The 21,877-nt window shown below is 39.4% G+C and overlaps 1 protein-coding gene across 3 annotated transcripts in view; it reads right to left on the reverse strand.

Annotated features, from left to right (window-relative positions):
* Nucleotides 1-2,013: 2,013 nt before the first annotated feature.
* Nucleotides 2,014-21,877, reverse strand: part of SEC24D (SEC24 homolog D, COPII coat complex component) — a 57,859-nt gene continuing 37,995 nt past the window's right edge. For all 3 annotated transcript variants that reach the window (XM_059826759.1, XM_059826760.1, XM_059826758.1), the window contains 13 exons: nt 20,390-20,514; nt 15,823-16,014; nt 15,087-15,180; nt 12,438-12,554; nt 11,791-11,961; nt 10,942-11,038; nt 10,141-10,286; nt 7,978-8,116; nt 7,406-7,524; nt 5,565-5,744; nt 4,843-5,034; nt 4,234-4,323; nt 2,014-3,820 (listed from right to left, as the gene is read on the reverse strand). In XM_059826759.1, coding sequence (XP_059682742.1) covers nt 3,680-3,820; nt 4,234-4,323; nt 4,843-5,034; nt 5,565-5,744; nt 7,406-7,524; nt 7,978-8,116; nt 10,141-10,286; nt 10,942-11,038; nt 11,791-11,961; nt 12,438-12,554; nt 15,087-15,180; nt 15,823-16,014; nt 20,390-20,514 — 1,803 coding nt within the window. In that variant the 3' untranslated portion in view covers nt 2,014-3,679. The remainder of the gene's footprint in view (nt 3,821-4,233; nt 4,324-4,842; nt 5,035-5,564; nt 5,745-7,405; nt 7,525-7,977; nt 8,117-10,140; nt 10,287-10,941; nt 11,039-11,790; nt 11,962-12,437; nt 12,555-15,086; nt 15,181-15,822; nt 16,015-20,389; nt 20,515-21,877) is intronic.

Here is a 21,877-nt window from a genome sequence, read left to right on the forward strand (position 1 = left end):
TGTCTAGATCTTGTCATGTCTTTCCATTCTGGAAGAGGCTTATAGTACTTTGAACATCTTGCACCCTATATGAATTAAGGGAAGGATTTGACAGTTACACTGACAAGATACTTGGGATGTCTTAGCATTTAGCTTCAAAGGGGTTTGAAGACATCAGTCAAATAAATCGTTGTGTGTAAATCCAGGCATCAGCTTGAGAATTCTTTCCACTTTCTGACAGTGCTGGTGATGAGAAGAAGTTGGTTGAAATGTGGGATGTGCTGTGTAGGCTAGTGGGCAACGCTCTCAGGGGTTTTGAGGTTCTTGGCCAGTGCAGTATCATGAACACAGGCTCATTTCTTATCATCGTAGATTCTGAATGCTTTGGTCTGTGGACTGGAATTTAGGCTGCAAACTAAAGAACAATTTTGATCTGACAATGGAAGTTAAAGGGCATTAAGTCAAGGGATTAATTTTGGAATACTCAGATGTTTTAATCCTTGGCAGGGGATAGAAATATCCAAAATACACTCTAGAAAAGAATAAATGCACACTTCAAGCCTATTACATTGAAAACATCTGGAAGTAAGTATTTTGTTACTTTAATGTGACTTTTTAAGGATACATTGAGTAACTGAAAGCAATAGAGAATGAGACCCACTGTTTCTGGATATAGTAGAAAAAACTCTTTCGCCTTCCAAAATAGGTCAAATGTGTGGCAACTTTATTGCTGTAGTAGAAATCGCCCAGTGTAATGGGATGAATGTCAACTTAACATGGAGGAAAGGTTACTAATCCTTTTCATAATAGGGTCATTCTCATGGGTGAAAAAGCAAGCAGTATGTAAGTTCTGTGGCAAAAACCTGAAGTAATTCTGAGTATAATTATTGCAGCAATAGAAAAAGAAAAAAAAAAGCCTAAGTACTGTAAATCTCAGTTGAACATTACAGTCCTGCTGTTTATGCTGGAGACAAGAATTGCACTTGTAATATGTCTGTGTGATAACTTTTATGATTGCTGCAAGAGCTGCTGTATCAACGTGTATCTGTATCTCAGTGCTAGTTTAGCCATTATGATGTCTTAATGTTGGTAAAATTAACTGTTTGTGAAAGGCTGGGGCTCTGAGGAATTGGCTATGCAAGCATAAATAGTTTTGTCTTACTACAAAGGGCCTGAAATCCTGCTCTCTGTAGGCTTTGCTGATGCGCTGGTGCGCAGGTAAGTGATGTGTATGCTTTGCTTCAGAATTTGAGGTGTAAAACAGATTGCCCTAAAGCAGTTGGCCAGTGCTGCTTGTGTGGCCTGAACTGACCAAGGAGAAGATGCATGTGGTTGTGGTGCAGACATCACCTTCTGGCCATCGGCAAACTCCATGGAATAAGGTAAGGGAACGGGCTCTGAGCAAGCGTGGCTGAGGCAGGAGCTGTCTGGGGGAGCAGCAGCTCACCATCTTTTACCTCCGAGGGGAAACTCTCATTCGTTGCAGTTGACATGCACTTTGTTCAGCAGCTGAGCACAAACATTTCCTTAACTCCGGTGCCTTACTATGTGAGAAGTGCTGCATCTTCCCCTTCCCTGACTCACTCGATCAGTGATTTTTCTAGAACAGTTTACTTGCCCGGCTGTTCTGGCACATTTGAGACTTAGGTTGAGCAGGTTTCCTTACCATAACTGGGGGTGATGCTAACAGCAGAATCCCACGGATGGTTCTGTAATGCCAGATAAGCTTGCCTGTCTTTTAAAGTCAGAGTAGGAGAAGGTGACCTACAGTGGTCTTTTCTTACTAATTGTTGGATGCATGGCATTGTTTATACTGTGTAGGAATTATTGTTGCTAATTTAACTGTGCCATGTTCCCTGGCTCCTGAAGTCAGCGTAACAAACTTATGTTGTCTTGCTGTGCTTACAGGGCAAGGCAGGGGCAGGCGTTGCATGAACACTGAAGCTGGTTTCCATTGCTAGTTGCCTTAAATGACCCTCCATAGTGACCTGGGTACTAGTTTTAGGTGCTACTGTTTGTTTAAGAGGTGTTGGATAGCTTTTTGGCATAAAAACCTTAGAGTACTTAGTATATGAAAGAATAAACACACACGTGATGATTATATTTAATAATTGCTCATTTCATACACACAGAGTTGCTGGTGTCATTTTACAAAGTACACTTACTGGGAATGGAAACAAATACTTTGTACAGGGTAATGTCTTCAGCTAAAAAGTGCCTGTCTTGGCAGCTGAATTCAGTTTGAGGATCCTTCTGTAATATAGCCACTTATTTTATAAGAGCTCTCAGTCAATACACAAGGATACAAGTGTTTTGATAAGCTGTCAAGCCAAAAACCATGCATCTTGACTGCTTAGCTTGGATATGAAAATGATTAACACTAAGTAGCAACACTAACATGTTTAAAGGCACTTTTTTTTTAATGAGGCCCAACTCTTATCCTTACTTCTGAGGGTTTTTTGCTTTCTGTGAAACACTGTTTTTTGTAACAATAGCTTTTCAAGTTTGGAAAGGTTCAAACCTCACATGCAGAGGCATTGGTCCTAAAGATACTTCATCGGTCTGTTTGTATCTGAGGTAAACAGCTCTTCCAAAGACTCTGGATTTCTAAATTCTACCTTAAATATTGATATTAGCAAAGGCTTATTTTTCAAAGCAGTGACTGTTGAATAAATCAGTCATGTGAGAGGAGGTCACTGTAATAGAACTGGTATTAAACAAGAGGCTTTCTTTTTATAGCACCACAAATAACCTTTGGTTAATGTGTCAACTGCCTTACAGTTGACCTGCCACGGAAATTTTGAGGGACAGATGTTTATCTATCTATCTAATCTAAGTTATATTGGGAATATTCCAGTTAGTAAATGTACTAAATAAAACCTAACATGTTTAATCTTGAAAATGTAATTAAATAGTATGCTAAATTAATTGCTGCCCTTAAGACTAGAGAATTGTATGGCAATATCTGCCAAACTTAGCAAAAGGATTGTTTGATTACTGTTCTTCCTGTGGTCCACTGCTGTTAAATTTACTCAAGTCCAGTTATAAATGGAGACATTTTTGTGTCCTGGATAACCCTGGGTGTGACAGGTTACCCAGAGCCCTGTTTCTGTAGGAAGTAATGCTTGTCCCTTCCAGGAAAAAGGGGATTTTTTTTTTTTTTCATTAGCTTTACATGAAAGACTTTGAAGTACTTAGATTGAACTACATGATTACTGCAAATCTGATTCAACTCTATGCCCTCACTTAGAAAAAGCAGTGTTTTGTATTTTTTTTTCCTCTTCAGTATAGATTTTTAGCATCTTTCCTGGCTCTCGTACGACTTGACTTACTTACTTACTTATGACTAGCAAAAGGAATAATTAAAAAGTTTTCTAAATTTTATATTTTAATAAATGCATACCATATGCTCTTAAGCGTTGACAGTTTGAAATCTGGCAGTTCAACTTAGAGAAAGAGTCAGGACTCCCACAAGATTAATACCTGAGTGCAGAATTTCTTATTCTAGAGCTTAGTAAGTAAGCGAAATACTCAGTGAGAGCTTGTATGAAATGAAACTGTACAAAAAGAGGACAGAAAAGGTTCACTAAAGCACAGCAGAATGCCCAGGTGCAGCGGAGCTGTGGGCCAGCCTTCAGGCACCAGTGCCTGTCCCTCTTGCACAATCAAAAAGAAACTGACAAATTGTACTTGAGTTTCCTTAACTGAGCAGTTGGCAGATCTCTTTGTGAACACAGCATAAGAAATCCACGTAAGAAGCGCCTCCATAAATACTCTTGTCTTCTACAAGGAACTGTCGGAAAAGCATCTCTGGCTGCTCCCGTTGTTTCACTATAATCAGCTGAAAAGATAAGAGATATGTATTTGTAGGATACAATTATACTAAATGGCACTATGGTTTTCCTGTATCTATTACTATGTGCTGTTGAGGGGGAAAAAATCCCCCAAACTAATAAATCTCCACCTTTCAGTAGCTGTATTTATGAATACAGGAGAGAGAGAGACTAGTGTGAATTAAGGTTTGCAGATTAATAAAATGGTAACCTTTAGATTTGACTGTCTCTGAAAATCTCTTTTGATTAAGAACTAAGCACAGGTGAGATGCTTGTGCCTGCAACGCATGCTGGTACTCACTGATGTACAGGAAAATTCCTGATACGTAAAACCATTTACAGCTACCGTAAGTTTTGTCAAAGCCAGTAGTGTTCTTTTGAAGGGGTATGAGGAATGAGGTGAGGCAGAGGGAAGTCTTACCTTCATAGTGTAGGGCTTTTGGCTCTGGATATGCTCCAGAAGTGACTTAAGTTTCTTAGAAAATGGATTGTCCAGGTCAGGCAGCGATGTCTGTTAGAATGAAAGCATGGCAGGTTGTTACACTCCAGTCACATCTCTCATGAATTCATACAAGACTAGCTGCTGATATTTATGATGCAAGTTACCATGGATTTCATTCTAAACTGGGAAATGCCGTATCCTGCACAAAAATGCCTCTCATCTTAAGACTCATCTGTCCAAGCCCTTTTTCAGTATAATCACTATATGAAAATTCACTAGCAGGGGAAACTTTAACTATATTGCGAAGTGTTTTGTTCCAATTTTAGCAATATACGTTAATATCTGCAACAGTGAAAGTTTAAGAAGGTTTAAAAATGTTGCAAAAGCTTCTCACCCCTAAGTGTAGAGAGTGTAAAAGCTTATTAAAGTTTTATGTATTGCTTCTAGTGTCTTAACCCCCTTCTGCTGGTCACCTGTTTCTGCTTTTAGTTGAATGATGAAAAATCTGCCTTGTTTGTTTCTCTGAGTAGCAGTCTGATCTTACTAAATCATAAATTCTGAAAAAGGGACTAGTCTCTATCTACTCACAGCCTCCGTGCTGATGTGTGCAAAGGATGGCACGTTGAAAAGCCCTTGGATGAGCTCCGGGGGCGCGCTGACTCCCAGCCATAGGAACATACTCAGACCGTTGGCCAGAAGGAAGGCCCCTCCTTCGGAGAGACGTTCCTCAGAGCAGCGGACGGCAGCTGGGACAGCATCACTCTTCAGATCCAGGCTGTGCTGTGGGGCAAAAATACGCAAGAAATGTAGACACAGTGACTTCAGAGTGACTTCAGCTCTAATTAGATACTGAAAAGTAACTATGGAAAGGTTTAGTACATCTTAGTAGTTCCTTTCCAGATCAGAAGGATTAGAAATCAAACGTTCTCTTTTTCAGTTAATGCACCGTGAGCAAAGAAAGACCTGCCATGAGCAGGGAGGCACTTGCCTACCAGTGTTGATGTTTAGTAAAGCTGGCATCTTTCATTAGCGTGGGCAAAAATCTTGTTAAAAATACAGTGGCATTCTTAGAGGATGCTGAACATCAGTGAGTGATAACGTTACTTCCCCATTTTCCATTGAACTAGAGGTTCTACCCTCCCTCCTCAATTTAGTTCAACTAGCAACTACATCCCAGTAAAAATGTCACCCAGTGTGGCAGTGTAACACTTGCCCAGCAGACAGAATATTTTCTGCATAATTATAAAATGGCAGCATACTGAGAACAGTTCTACTGAAAATGACAAGGTGTGCAAACAACATGTACTCACAATTGGCAGAAGCTGGGGATAGAAGAAGAACTGCGTGTCAGCTACCCCCATAGACATGACCAGCTGCCGATGGTAAGCTCGCTCGTCAGTTGGAATTTCCGGTCTGCCAACCAGCACGCAGCTCTTCAGCAGGCAGTTCATGTACACTGGCAGCACCTTCATTGCATCCGGAAGGATGAGCTGAGAGGCAGAGAAAGCTTGTTTAATATATCCCACGTGCTGGGGAATGAGAGCTGGACTTTCAAATATTTAAATAAACCACTGCTTGTTTTCTTTGATGAAAGGGAAAAAAAAAAAACAGAAAACTTTCTTACATGTGCTGTTTCAAACCAGATGTGACAGCTCTGAATGGTTAATACATTTAATAAGAATCCAAGAGAAATTATTTGCCCTACAGCATGTAGTCATATTGGATGCTGCCATCTCCCTGTAACCCAAGCTCATTTTTAGTTAGTTTCTAAATTAAAGGGGAGTCACATAGGAGAAGTGGGGGGTTTTTCTCTGAACAATGTAGGAGGGAAATGAAGGTCCAGAATAAGTGTCTCTTTGATACTGTTTCTAATGTACATGGTCCTCGCTAACATTAAAAAATTAATTGCCCAGGCTTTTGATTATTGGAAACATGGCATGGTATGTAAAAGCCATAGTCTTTTTCTAAGTTGAATCACCAAGACACAAGGGTGAATAATTTAAAAGGAAACAACTGTTGCTTTTACTGGAGCATTGAATTTTAAGTCATATAATTAGGATGTGCTAATAATTCTAATCTCTATGTTACATTCAAAAAGAAAAAAGAAAGAATTGGAAAATAAATACAGTTTAAAGGAGATCAAAGGAACTAATCTAAATCAAACGCTTCCAACACTGTCAGACACCTTTGGTCTTCCTATTAACTTCAGCATTAACATACAAAATTGACAATTACTATCCTTCAATATAGTGTCAGCAAGCCAACCATTTCTGCTGTCTAAGTGCCTCAAAATCTGAGGGCAATAGGGAAATATTTTGAGAGTTGCAAGAAAAAATAGAAGTTAAATTCAGATGCTTACAGGATTTGGATTTAGTTTGGCCATCTTTGGGTATTTGTTTGAAACAGAAAAAGACTTTTGTTAGAAATGGTTGCTGAAAGGATTTGAAAACACCTTCCTGTTCATTCAGTTAGACCTCCCTGAATGTTCTGAATATATAAAAGAATGGGCTGAAAATAATAGGGATGTCTTAAGTGGAGAGAAATTTCAAGCACTGTGGAATGTAAGTAAAGAGGTTCCTAGAGCTTCTTACTACCCTTTGGTAAATAAAGAAGTGAACAGACTGTTATCTTTATCACTGTGGATTTCCTCCCGCCCCCCGCCCCCCCCCCCCCCCCCAGGAGTTTGGCCCCATCTAGATAAATACCATCAGGTATTTGTCACTCCAGCATACTTGAGAGAGCTATGTGCAAATCTAGATTGTTTACTAAGATACAACGTTATTTTCATTTTTTGACAATAACAGTCTTACAGTATTCTAATTTTTGAAAAATAGAATCTTTAACTGCATAAGAAGAAAAAAAATGAAAACTTTGTGAGTCAGCACGTAACTCTGGCAGGAAGAAAGAGGCTGTCTAAGCTCCTTGGTGTGACTATGATCATCAGTTTCCTCAACGGCATTGCCGTTTGTTCCAGAACAACAGCTTCCCTGTGTTGTAATTGCTACCATTGAATCCCACCTGTCATTAATTATATTTGAAAGAAAAGGAAAAGTCTGTCCTGAAATATTCCTTTCTGGCACTGCTGATGTTGCAGGGGTGGTCTTTCATCTGCTGCAAAGCTGGGGGAGGACTGAGTTTGGCTGGGTTTTACCTGGCTTACTGCCGACGGGCTGGCACAGTTCTTCCTGTAACACGCCAGCATGTGAGCTGTCTGGTTCACCAGGATGTCTCTGACTGCCTTCAGTGGTTGGCTTAGAATGGCTTTAAAAGCTACAAATACAGAAGAATAAAAGCGTGCTAAAGATGGGGACATGTTTTTTAAGTATCCATATTCTGCTAGCTTTTAATTTTACTAACGTGAGGTCTATGGCTGCTTTTTAGTCTCTTTTACAGACAGCATCTTGGAGGATTATTCGTCTTCGCCCAAAAAACCCCACCAAACCTCCAACACTATGATAGGATGTCCATTTCTACTACTGTGCCCATACAGTTTTGTGCACTGCATGTTTCTAGCTACCTTCCCAAGCATTACTTTTATGGCATTATGTCTAAACTATGTAATCTATTTGTCTTTTCAATTTTTTTAATACTTCCAAGAGTTGCTCAGGCTTGGAGCAGCAAGTTACAAAACATGATTTCCCACTAGGTAATCAGCTCCCTTTCCTTCCCCTTCCTCCACCCCAAAGTAAAAAAGGAAACAAAATCGGTATGTTACAACTTTACCTGACTTAGCGAAGAAGTTGATAAGTGCATCAGTCTCGCAAGTCTTGTAGACATCAGCTAACTGGGAGCTACAATTTAAACCTATATTGTGTATGCGAAGTCGTCTTTGCCCGCTTATTGATGTGTAAAGGACGGCACACTGCAAGAGGAGCAAATTACCTTTTTTTAAAAAAAAACAAAAAGCTTCCATCATTCAAGAGCCACCTACTTTGTGTGTAAAAGGCGTGTAATTACTTCTGAAGACAGCCTACCCTTGCAGTGCTGCTTCAGTGTTTCTGTCATTTATAGGACCAACATACCTGTATTTTTTAGGGAAGTACATCGGACATTATAAAAGTTGCTAATATTAAAATTGTAAAACAAAGTAATATGACTGACTGAAATCCTTATTACTCTCATTTGCTACACACAGATGGTATAATCTGAAAACGAGACTACTGAGTGTAAATTGGTAAATCATTCTTTGTAATTGTGTAATAAATATTTGAACAGTTCAAATAAATGTATCTGAAAAGACGCCACACAAGAGATGAGAACCTTGTGGAGTACTCTGCCCATCACCTCATCTCTTGGCAAAAACAACACAGAAAAACTTCCTAATCTTGAAAAGTTGAGCGGTTCTTTTTACATGAATAAGATGCTTACGGAGTGAAACAAGGGGTCCTGCTAACCCCTGTACCCTGCATCTACCATGGGCTTACACATATTAAAAATTGAGGGGGTAATTTAAGAACTTCCTTATGACTCCAGTTCTACTTCAATATAATGTAAGGTCCAAAGCCTGCAGGGCAAACATGGACTCCAAGTTACTGTCATCTGCCTTGCATTAGATGATACTTCCACATATGAAAGAGCTGTAAAGGCAACATCTGCATGGCCCATACATCCCTGTCACTGCTGCACTATGGCTCTAGGAAGCGACTTCAGACGTACCAAGCTGGATGTTTCCCTGTGCTGTATTCATACAGGGATTAACTGCTGACCTATGAAATGTATTTATTTACAGGGGAAGATAAAAGCCAAGCAGAACAGAAATAAAAAGTTCAGATAATTCCATGGCTTAAGTTTAAAACCTTGCAAGCTGTAACATTTTCTGTCATTAAACATGAAAAAGGTCATGACTAAACCTCTAGAATAGTAAACCACCACCTCCCATTATCTGATCATGGGTGGGATACTCCCATTCCTAACAAAAGGCGTATCAAAAGTCTGTCTGTCGCCAGGTTAGGCAGAGAAATACCAGTTATTGCCTAAGTGGCATCTCCAGGAACTGTTCCCGAGGTGCCGTGCTGTGGACCAAGGTGGGAAGCAAAGGTTTAATTAGCTCTGGAACAGCCTGGCATTTTCAAGGTAGGAACAAAGCTCCTGATGCACTAGGCAAAATTCCTGTGCTAGCGGTGCTACTGCAGCCAGTCGATGTGAGCGTGCAGGGCTATCCAGCTGGGCAGAGGAATGAGCAGAGGCCTTCCCCTCTCCTCTCAGACTGGCACCACTCCGCACGGGAGAGGCAGCGTTGCATGTCCCGCTGTAATTCACAGAGTACATCGCGATGCCAGCAGGCGAGTGCTGTGGGGCTTCCAGCACTCGCGTGCCAAGAGCCCGAGGGAGCGGGGCAGCCAGCTGATAGTTTGCAAGTGAGAACACCCATTGCACAGGGGCGTGGTGGGTCTTGAGCAGTCTGTAGGGTTGGAAGTGATGTTCAGCAATGTAGAACTGTTTTGAACAGAGATGTCACAAGGAATACCACAGCAATAACAGCTTCCATATAAGTAGTAATGAATCTTGTACTTCAAATAAACTTATTGAGTAAAACGGAAAAAATAATAGCTGCCGAGGTCTCAGTGAGCGTTTAGAGAGCACTTTGGGATCCCTGAATAGAACACGCAGTACCACGGTAGCTGAACACACTAACTGTCATGAGGGGCATTCCTACTGTCATGCCTGCCGCCCTCCCAAACATAAGTAAGTTTGTGCTTTTGGGGTAAGATGCAATCTTTGGCTAGTTAATTAAAACCTTATTTTATTAGTCCTATGATGTCACCAGAGTCTGTGCAAGCTGTGCCTTGCTCCCATCAGTCCTACACCATAACTTTTTTCCCCTGTTATGGCTGCAGAAGTTCTTGCTCAAAACTTCATGACGTTACATGTAATTAAGTTTTTTACCTGAATTAAGGCTCCACTGTCTTCATTCAGTTTGTCATCATGTTTGAACTCCACTGTCACTGCCTTGTCACAGTCAACTGCTGCCATCTCTACATCTGTGGTGTTGTTCATGTAAATGGCACCAAAGAAGTCTGTAGCCCTGAAGCCTACAGGCAGGTTAAAACAAAACAAACACATCCTTTTATTTAAAAATGGCAAATAAATTTGACATTACTTTGTTATGGTCAGTCAATTTTGCTTACGGAAAGATGAACCATTTTCCCTCAGGGATCTGCAGCCTCAGGGGACCCCACCAACTGTCCTTGCCAATGGCATTTTTTGACAGGCGGGTGAGGGAAAAGCTGATGGGCCTTGAAGCTGCGCTGTGATTCTAAGACCACCTAGAACCTTTTGCGCTGTTGATTCGGCCACTTCGTGTGTGTATGTTTCTCAAATTCTTGCATTTGAGATAAGAATGAATGCTTGAAAAGTAGACACAGTAACGTCATTCGAAGTATGAAAATGAAGGAACATGTAATTGTCTAGCAGCAACACTTTTTTATACAACTTACTTGCAATCCAAGATGCATGCATAATGATCAGAAGTCTTACTCATGTTTGAAAATCAATGATTATGGAGGCATATACAGGAAGGACACATTCACACATCTTATCAGTCTATCAATTGCTTTTCAAGAGGTACACAATGAACGTAAACCAGCCTGATCTTACAAGTGATCTGTACAGCACTGTATTAATTATTTAAAATTATACATTGTCATATGCATTTATGGTCTTTTCATTCCCAACGGGTACCATTACCTGTACTTGTCCGAACCCTCATTATTGCATCAAATCCGGTCTTTTTTTCTATGTCCTTCCTGAGGTCGCTCAAGAACTGGGGGCTGTCAGCATCGAGCTAGAAACGCAAAGCAAAAGCGACAGTTGCAGCTCCCCACTGGGTGGCAGCACCGCGGCAGAAACCCAACCTTCCCCCCCAGGGACCCCCCGACATCAAATCTGATCTTCTCACATTTAACATCTCTCGTTTCCTTTAAAAAGAGACAAACAATGTTGATGTTCTGTTAACAGAAACATATATATGCAAGTGTCCACCAATTCATCACTAGGTTTGGACAGCCAGAATTTCTATTCAATCAAATTCTCTCCAGTAACACCCGTTCTCACACTTAACCTTGCAGCCTAGCTAGGATTTTATGGCACAGCCTTAAGAATTACAGAGCAGCCTTGCTGACTTACAACAAATGCTTCTGCAGGTCAGCTCCTGACACAGAGAAATTCCCTACTCCCCAGGGAGATTCTCATGAAATCTTACACAAACAAGTGTTGGTATGGCTTTTTTTTGGGTCTTTATCATAAGCATTTTTATCTATATACACAGGAGTAATCGACTTCCCTGCTCAGATGCCAGCATATTCAAGTACATGGATTTAATTTTAAGATACCAACCAGCTTATTACTGTTTCAAGATACAGACTTCAGCCCGATCTGTATTTCTAAGTTTGAATTTTATCCTCTGGAGTTCATAACTAAGTTTTCTAGAGACACCCTACTTTTATGTTAAACATTGAAGCACACACTGAAATGAAAAGAAAAACAACAAATCCCCAGCCGTTACTATCTGAAAGGCAGGAAACCTGCATCGCGTACCTGGAAATTGCTGTACTTGTACAACGTTCCTCCAGTGTACATTGTGACAAGACCCATGGAGGCTACGTCCACATACTGATTTGGGAAGAGGAACAAATTCACGCAGCAGCCATTAGCCACACAATCCCTGGCTAAGGCCTCGTAAGAATTCACCTGGGGCTGGAAGAGTGTCTGCACAGAATTAAAAAATACAAGCGTCATAACATTAGATATTGTTGGTAGCCAACCACACTCCAAATGCCCATTTGAAGAGAAAAAGATGAAGTGGAAGTTTTAAGTAAGGCATGGATTCGATTAAAAACATGTTGCCCCTGCCCATATGCTCGTATGCAGTGAACCAACTCAGTCCGTTCTTGGAGAACTGAATCATTAAACACGCAGGCGGAAAAGGCTCTTGATGGGTGTAATTATTTGCTGCTGGGGGGTTTACTTCGTTGCTGGGAATGGCTGCTCTACCGTAGCTGGACTTTGGTGTTCCTGTTGGGCCAACATCAATATACCTACATAATCAGGGCATAGTGAGAATGGGAATATTATATAATTAAACAACACATCTTTGTAAAAGAAAATACATGGAAAAAGGTCAAGGCTCTATTAGAGAAATTCAGCGTAATAGCAGTCCCTTGTTAACCCAGAGTAGAAAATACCTTTTCTTTATCTGTATTGAGTAGTTTTTTGTCATCTCTGTTTCTCAGCTTCCCTGGTGCTTCCGCAGTTGGCAATGAAGAATGGAAGATAAATAATTTTCCAGCACATTCTGCAGCCTGTTTCAAAGACACCATATTGACATATTTATTACTGCTAAGATAAACAAGCCTAATTTTCATACATTGTGGTATCTCAGAGAACAGTGTAAACTTTCTGCAAGTTCCTCAGAGCTAAATAATTCATTTAGAGATTCAAAACTTGATGGAAATAAATTCCAAAACAAACTGGGAATTTTATGTCAGCAAATAACTTCGTTTAGCACACAGGTATGTGGGCTGATGCATTGTTACAGTCATTTCTACATAGGAATCTAAAATCTTGAGGAGCAAAACTAGGAGTACCTCTCTTGGAGACTTTCCAATTGGATACAAGCATTATGCAACAAGTGGCACGTATCAAAAGTACAAATACTAAATTGGATAAAATTAAAAGGAAATGTAATTTAACAGAAAAATTATTTCTTTCAATTCAGGCACACTAGTGTTCACTACCTTTTTACAGATGAGCAACGATTACATTCCTGTACTAGATTCCCCATTCAAATCTACACTAAAATGCAGGAGTATCAGAACTTGTGATGAACATTTCCTCCTGTCACTAAGAAATGAAGCAACTGCCAGATTTATTCAAGTTTTCTATTCCTATTTAGAACTCTAATGAGAACATGATATTTACTGAGATGACAAACTACTGACAGAAACCCCTGAATTCCAAAGGAAGTAACAACCGTAGCAGTACCACAGGCATCTTTGTACTATTAACAAGCTATTCCACCACTCAGTGAGACAGCTAATGGGAATGAACAGAATAGAATGGAGTATTTCAGTTGGAAGTGATCTACAACGATCATCTAGTCCAGCTGCCTGACCACTTCAGGGCTGACCAGAAGTTAAAGCAAAGTGAAATGAAAACTGATGAGCAATTCTGAGGTCTTCAGGTACTGAAGAAGTTGGGTGAAGGTGAAGGGAAGGAAGGAGGAAAGAGGGATTTGTCCTTTCTCTGCTACAGGCTTAACCACACATCCGTTAAAACTGCAGTGCCCAAGGCTACAGACACAAATCAGCTTTGGTACTCTTTCTCCCCCAGATCGTAAGATGTTCAGAAGATAAAGATATTCCACATTTCAAAATAAGCTATGGCATTCATCTGGGAAAACTAGAAATCTCTTTGCTATGGCAGAAATGCAATTGAAAACAGTATCCTAATTTTAACAAAGCTGAAATGTCGCCCCTAATATTTCAAGCATAGTTATCTTTAATCATGAATGCCAATTTCTTCAGTTCCTTTTAAGCAGCATTGTGCTGAAGACTCAAAGACATACCAAACACCTATTTGTCATGATAGGCATCAGGAATTACTGACATTGCTTTTGACAAGCGTTTCATTTCAAATGTATATATATTATTTCTAAAAGTGTATTAAAATTAATCTCAAATAGCAACACAATCCATTTTATTCTTTTTAGACTTTTTAGAATTGTTTTCCTGAGCACATGTATATGCTTATTAGTAATTCACAGTGAAAATCCTTAGAAATTAGAGCTTTAAAATATTGAGCTAAATAAAAAGCTTAATGAAGAGCTGCTTTCTTTTATAGACAACATCAAAGGAAATTTACAATTATGGCCCTTAAGTTTGTTTTGTAGAAGTCAAGTATTAGGGAAGAGCATTCTGATGGAAGCAGTAACCAAACGTATGTTTTGCACACATACCTTCTGACAGTATGACAAGAAAACCGGTATTAATTAAATATTTAAGAAACAGATTTGAGAAATGCTGTGCATTTTTGGTCAATGGATTTATCTACTCAAATTCATGCTTTACTTATACACAGCTCGCAGTTAAATCAACTATTTTAAAACACCACTGGCTGTCTTCTGCCCCTACAAATCTTGTGGTGAACCATGGTGGCATTCTTTTAATTGGCAGCACTCCATGGAAATTGTCAGCCCTTTAGGGGATGTCCCGGACATACAGAAAGCAACTGGGGATGCATCTTGATCTTGGGATTCATTTTCAGCTGTATTCAAGCTGTGAGAACTTGTCAGTTAAGCGGAAACCCTTCAAACCCGCACCCGATTCAGTCATAAATAGTCGTAAGTATCTTGTTTTGCACAAGAAGTCAGCAGAAGTGGGAGAACAGGCAGGGTAAAACTGTATCTTATACTGACTCTTTTCCTGCCCTTCGCACGTGCAGGGACTGGATGTCTGTGCAAACATCCAAAGTATCTATTAGTTCTGTTGCAGTAACTAAACACTTTGTTATTTCTCTCAAATGCTGAACAAGAAACCAACTCCTGCTCCTCATCTTCTCCTAAACACCCATTCTATGTGGAATAGACTCTAGGGACTGGTTTTCCTCTATTAGCAAAATCTGGAAACAGATGTTATGCTTGCCAGTGTTCTCGTTTTGACTAAAGCAGTTCAAACATACTGTTAGAATAACAGAACATCAGTGCTGGAAACAATCAGTGACTTTTTTTCCCAATTTCCCGTTGTGATTTGTAGGACGAGTTGGGACTGGCTTTTAGCAAACGGAATTTCTGCAGCTTATCAAGTCTTATTCTCATTGAAGAGGAGCATTCTAACCTTTAGTGCCTCCATGCCAGCCTGGATAACAGGAGCGAAGATGGTCTCACTCTCGTTAGTGTCCGCAAACATCTCTGGAATCTGGTCCAACAAGCTATGAAAGACGAAAGGATCAGTGTCTCAGCCGGTTAGTGTATTTGGGATAATCCCCAAACATACCTTGTAACATACCAAGTCTTCACACAGGAAGATGTTTTCCATGCAAATTTATAGTAAAAAACCCGTGAATTTTGATGCTCAATTTCTTAGCGTTCCAGCCAGAATAAAACAAAATACGAATTTTTAAATTCTATGAGATGCATTATTTCAAAGCTGGTAAGAATAAAGGAACATGCACTAAGTAAAGAATAGCTAAAAATCAAAGAGTTCTAGTGTGCTGTAAGGACTTAAGAGCCCTTAGATCATATCCAGGTGTGCATCATCTACATCGCAAGAGGAAAAACATGCAACATGGCACATAGCCACAACCCCCCTCCCATTTTTGAAGAAGCACAGCTGAAGATGCATGGTTTACACCTGGCCTAAATATGCTTTCAAATTCAGCACTAGGGGGTTGTTGATATCACTTTTTCTTTGCCCCAGAGGTCAAAATATATGACTTGAAGCATCTGCTGGCTTCTAAAGTATTTCAGTAAATACACGTACCCCCCAAAACCCAGTAACACGACTGACTAAAGGCATAATGCATATCATGAGCATTCAGATCTTATTCACATATGGAGTAATTATACGTTACTTGATAACAACAGATCGTGATTCCTGAAAGTTTACAAGGAAACCATCCAGCAAAGGAACAAAAACTTCTCCAACATCTGAGACCACCATCATCTGAGGCTGAGCTAAGCTGCTTTTTACATTAAAGAAGTGGAGGGCCTTGTTATAAGTGACAAAACCAACTCGAATTGCTGAGGATTCTTCTTGCTCTTCTCTGTAAGAAAACAAAAACCAACTGGTTATAATTCTGAAATGCTGAACTTGTAATAAAAGCATTCCTTTGAAATGCAAGGCTGCTTTCAGATCATTATCTGTACTGGGAGCAACACAGCAAACAACATCCAAGCAGATGCAATGGCCTCAATCTTTGCCTTAGGTCAAATTAAAACACCCTGACAAAAATCAAATGCTGCATTATTTACTTTTTAAAAAATATATATTTACGTCAACCCTATCAGCTGTGCATCCTATCCAAGCAGTCAAAAGTCACTAAGATAAAGAATAAACCACATTGTCCTGAAAAAAGAGGAACGGGACAATTAGTTACAAGATACAATCAGAAAATCAGGTTTATTTAGAATACATTGGAATTCAGTGACACTAATGATTGATACCTACTAAGAAGGATTGAATCATGTCTGGTGACTTTGGTGGGTCAATCTTCTGCTTCAGCAGGACTACTTTTTAGCCACAAAAGCTGTTAGATCCTCCATAGCTGTGTACCACACAGAAAACACACTGTAGAAATTACTTATTATTGCTAGTAATTTCCCAGGCCAACCAAAGCTAGAAATCTGCTGCTGCCAGATATGTCTGCAGGAACAGTGCAGGCAGCAGGCTCAGCCTCTGTTTTTGTGGAGGTAACTCCTCTAAGCAGTAGCCCTCTCTGTCATTAGTAGCAGCGTTATTAATAGTACTAGTTAGATCCTTACCAGGTTTCCAGTCCTAAGTTTAGTGAGCTTTTCCCTAAAAGGCAATCCTATTAAAAAATTGGTCTTAATTACTAATAAAATAGCACCCTCTTGTAGCAGGGTGTTCCTCTCGTAAATGACAAACCAAGCCTTTAGCACGAAAAATGCCAGATGGGAAGCCTGCAGCACTTGCAGTTACTACAGGTCAGCCCGTATGTTCTGTACAGCAACATTAAACATTTAAGCAGCCTACATAACTCATGGTGAGATGTCACAAAACCAGCAAATACCGAGTCTGCAGTCTACTGCTTTTGCATGTTTCCATGTTTGAAAGAGTTCCATATTCAAAGTACTGAAACTTGGAAGTCCTCATGCAATTCCCAGCTATGCCACTGATTTAATTTACAACCTGAGAAGAAATTATTTCATTTCTCTGTGCCTCAGTTTCCATTTTGTAAAAGGGGAACAGCAAGAATTATTGTTTAATCTCACCAGGATGTAGAACTATGTACCAAAAAAGTTCTTTGAGACTGCAGCGATAGGAACCACAGAAATAGCCAAGCTGATTTTATTTTCTTTAGCTTATAAAAGAAGTCACTCTCTGAAGGTTATGATCATAAGTAATTTAACACAAAGACATATACTAATCGACAAACAGGATACCATAATGTACACAGATTCACACAGATGTTACAACAAAAGAATTTAGTAACAGAGCCCTACCGTAGTATTACCAATTACTAAGCACTTAGGGCAAAAAATCTACTATTTATCCTTCACTCTAACCTCTGAAGAAACAAGGGAGTGTTAACGGTCACCCTGAGCCTTCACCACAATAAAGCAGCCAGGGTTTGAAAATATTTATCCCCCTAAGGAGTGTAAAGCCTTGGCCCACCAAAATCAACGGCAAGGCCTCCATCCCATTCCGCTGCAACCAACAGATTGGATTTCATGACTTCACAAATGCTTTCGGAATCAAAAAGTCAAACAGAAGAGGAGAAACAACACAAATACACTTCTACTGCAATTCTTATTTATTTTTTCTTACAGCAAACAGAAAAAACTGTCAGCCTTCTTCCTGGCTATCAAATCTGTTTGTTTTCAGAGAATAAAAAAAATTGTCACCGGCAGTTTCACAAGCTTCATCTAAGACCTTGAGCTTGGGAGAGAAATAATTTTTCTCATCTACCATCTTTAACTCTCATGTCAGCCTAGAATGTTAATCTACCATTCATGTTTTATGGGAACACAGCTGGATGAGAAAGGGGCTACTTTGATCTAAACCAAATCAATATTCTACATTGAACACACCCCATAAAGAAGCATTTTAAATAATTCCTCCAAGATACGCTAACTCAAACAGATGCATCATTTCTGAATGCAAATTTCTAGTCATCCCCAGCACTCCGACACTATTTTCTTAGTAACACGATTAACAGGGAGCATTCAGGAGCTTGATGAGGACAAGGTGTTATTAACTTTCTGCATATACAGCACTTTCCTACACCATCCTAGTAGTCCCAAAGTTGTTACACAGGAGGTATTTGGGACAATTTTTTCAGATACCGCTCTTACCTGTGGCAGTCTGTACTGCCACACTTCATCCAATTTCTTCTATCATAGTTTTAAAGATTAGCTGTAAATGTAGCAGCCGATTGCTATGTAGCTCACAATCTATTTAGTTCTTCTTAAAGTCTCAGAATGAGATGTCTGTGTACAGAAATGCATTATTTTTTTTTTTAATTATGCCCCTAAAAATCGTATTTGCACAACTAGTTAGCCTGATTTTCTCAGCTCCTAAGCACAATTTCCATAAACGCATTTCTCTCTATTTCTCTAAATACAGAGCCAGGGGTTTCTGGTTTGGAAGACATAAGTTTGAAAATGTCTGCTCTAAAATTTCAAGCAAGCAAATAATGTGTTTTCTGCTGTGCTGCAAGTCTACAAAAACACAAAGTTCTTAACACCAGGTCTTGAGCCACCCACCTTAACCTTTCTTTGCTACCTCTAACGTCTCACTTTGCAGCCGCTTCCACAGGCTTACCTGGCACAGGCCTTTCACTACACAGATCGCTTTGCTACCCCAAGGCTTTCCTCTTAAAGGTATGAGCCCAGGGTGAATTCCCAGCACAGGCCTTTCACCTCATGGGGTAACAGCACAATATTTTTGCAGGTGTCTTTGTCCAGCAACAGAAAATTAACACAGTGACCTCTGTGTCTCAGCACCAAAATAAAAGTTTCACCACAAATTTTGCTGGAATGCTTTATGGGTTTTTTTGAATTAATATTGTTTAAAGACAACAGACGAGTCTTTGAAGAAACTGAAGGGCCTGCCCTTTCTTTATTTTTTTATTGCTTTTTTCAGAGGACATGAAAATTTTGGCCCTCCAAACAAATTATTTAGCAGCAGATCTCTGCAGAGCGCTGGTGAGGAGAAGAATTAAGGTGTCTTTTTTGTGATGTAGATACACTTCTTTCATTTTTCCTCAACTTTCCCTATTCAAGCCTAGGTGTTTCTAAACTGCCAACTGCTTTTTGTTACTACACTCAAGCCTTTTCTTATCTTCAGAGTCATGACCAATCCTGACGGAAAGCTCTGAGATATGTTCAGGATAATATCAAACACTTGTGTCTCCAGTGTAATCTTCAATGACAAAGTACTTGAGAGATGGCCTTACATGGGCATCTGACAAACTAACCCCCCACCCAGCACTGGAATTTCTTTCATGCACAGAGATCCTAGAAGGACATAGGATAAAAGTTTTTTAACTTATCCCAGATTATCTCGAGGATCTTGTCTCCCACCCTTCCTCACTTTGCTCTCTCCATTTCTTAAGTCTGTTCTCCCTCTGCAAGTATTGTTAGTTGAAATGCATTTTCTTTCTGTATGTTCTTCAATGCTTTTATATGCCTTCCCTAAGAAACGTCTTGTCTACTTCATTTCTCAGTCTTTCACTGCTCTTAATTAACTACCTGTAGCTGCACTATTTGAACTTTAATGAAAACTACACTAATATACTATACCAAAAACTATACCAAACTACACTAAAATAATATAATATCATTAATATTGATCAGTAGTAATACTACTACTGTGTGTTTAATGCTTACAAAGCAAATGTGCTATATTTCATAAAATGTTTGTTGCCTCCAAGATTTATTCTCCTCTCAGACACATACCAGGGCAGAAAAGTCTCACAGCACAGCAAGAAGCTTTACAAGTTTTGCTAATTAACAATAAGAGCTAAAGATACAAGCCACCAACACTATGGCTTTACAGAGACTGGCCACTCTTGAGTATTCTGGTTTTGCTATTTCCCCATTTAATTTAATGAGAAAAGCAGCATTGCAGTAAACAGAACTACAGCAAGTAAAGTCAAAACTACAAGCTGGGACTTAGCTGATAATACCGCTAGAGTTCACTACAAGAAAGGAAAAGAATGCAAGCTACATGTGCAATTAGTATGACAGATTCTTTCAATTCATACAGTAAGCCCAGACATCAAAGTTTAAGAACTGCCAGCAGTTTTAAAATAAACATTTGGTCACTATCATCCAAAAATGCCTGTACTGTAAATTCTGGCATTTTCTGTAGCTTGTTTTTAACCTCTCAACATGCAAAGCTGCATGAAAACTGCAGTGCAGCGAGTTAAGCAAAGCACACTTATGTTTCTTTACCTTGGAAGTTTATCTAGCAGAGTCTTCAGTTCATCACATATGAGTTTAACTAGGCCACTGTTTATGTTTCTGTACGATACATCAATCATGAAGATATAAGCTGGTGGCTTTGGAGGCTTGTTGTTCTACAGAAAAAATGACCATTCACAGGGAAAATTAGACAGTGTCCTGTTATATCAAAAAAATTTACAGGTGGTAGCATAAGGCAATCTAAATACAGTCTTAAGTTGTTTGAAAAATGCTATGGATTGGAAATAGCAACTATTGCAGAAAGCTGACATGTACTGGGTAAAGTCCACCCCTGGAATAAAACATTATTACTGGAAAATAGCATCCTAATGGAATAAAATATATAAGGGGTAACAGTTTATTAGATAAGGTGAAACACAAACATTTTCTGCTAGAATTCAAGTGTTTAAACAAATCTGCCTTTTGACTTTTTTCTGTACTCTTACTGATTTTGCATTCCCTGTATCAATATGCAATACCGTTCTGTTAATGCGAATGCTTAAATTCAGTTTTTGTTAGCATTTACCTCTAACAACTGTTAAGTGATTTCTAACCGATCTGGAAACAGAAAATACAACTTAGGTACTGAACCAGAATTAAAATATCTCAGTTCTTAGCAGTACTAAGTGGTGATCATCTGCATCCTGTCTGTCTGTCTTGCTGTCTCATGCTCCAATGCATTCTGGACAGCTGAACGGTACTTTCAGGAATAAGCTGACTTTCTGTAAGATAATCAAAGCATGAGAGTGGAACATTCAATGTATGTAACTGCTGCATACACAGCAGTGACTTGGGCTGGTGGGGATTCCTTTGGAAATTCCTCTTATTCATAATTTAAGTGGCATACAAATCGTGACATGCACTACTGACACAATTTTCTATAAGAAAAAGTAAGATGAAGGTTTTTTGTTTCCAAATAAAGCAATGTAATGCTTAGAGATGTACCCAGGAAGAAGATCATACGAAGTGAACATAGCAATGGTAATTCATCATACTCCCTAAGATCAGTTTTCCTAATGCCCATTAAGACGAGTAGTGGTCATTACTTGGTGTCAAACTCAGGATAGCTTTTCCATTATACTGCTTCACTGCCTTCATATACAGAGTTCTGACCACTTAACCAAATTATACTTGTTCAACTAAACCTCAGAAAACTCCATGTAACAAAAAAATCATCTAACCCTTAAATTATGACTTTCTCCATAGTCCCTGGCACACATTAAACTAAACTTAACATTATACCCTTGATCTCACTTCATTTGAATCAAGTAAATCAGGATTAATTCCTGTGAACTAAAACCAGGCAGTATTTTTAAAAGCTGCCCTGTTTACTGCACTTGGATTCTAGTTTCAAAAACTGTATCAAACACTACTTCTAAGCTCTTGTATCGCATCACCATTTATAAAGAATCCCTGCGTAATTCCTGACAAATATATGGTAGAAATGAGGACTTGTGCTCTTGCCACATCCGCTTAGCA

This window comes from Gavia stellata, chromosome 19 (assembly GCF_030936135.1).
Source record: "Gavia stellata isolate bGavSte3 chromosome 19, bGavSte3.hap2, whole genome shotgun sequence".
Lineage (NCBI taxonomy): Eukaryota > Metazoa > Chordata > Aves > Gaviiformes > Gaviidae > Gavia > Gavia stellata.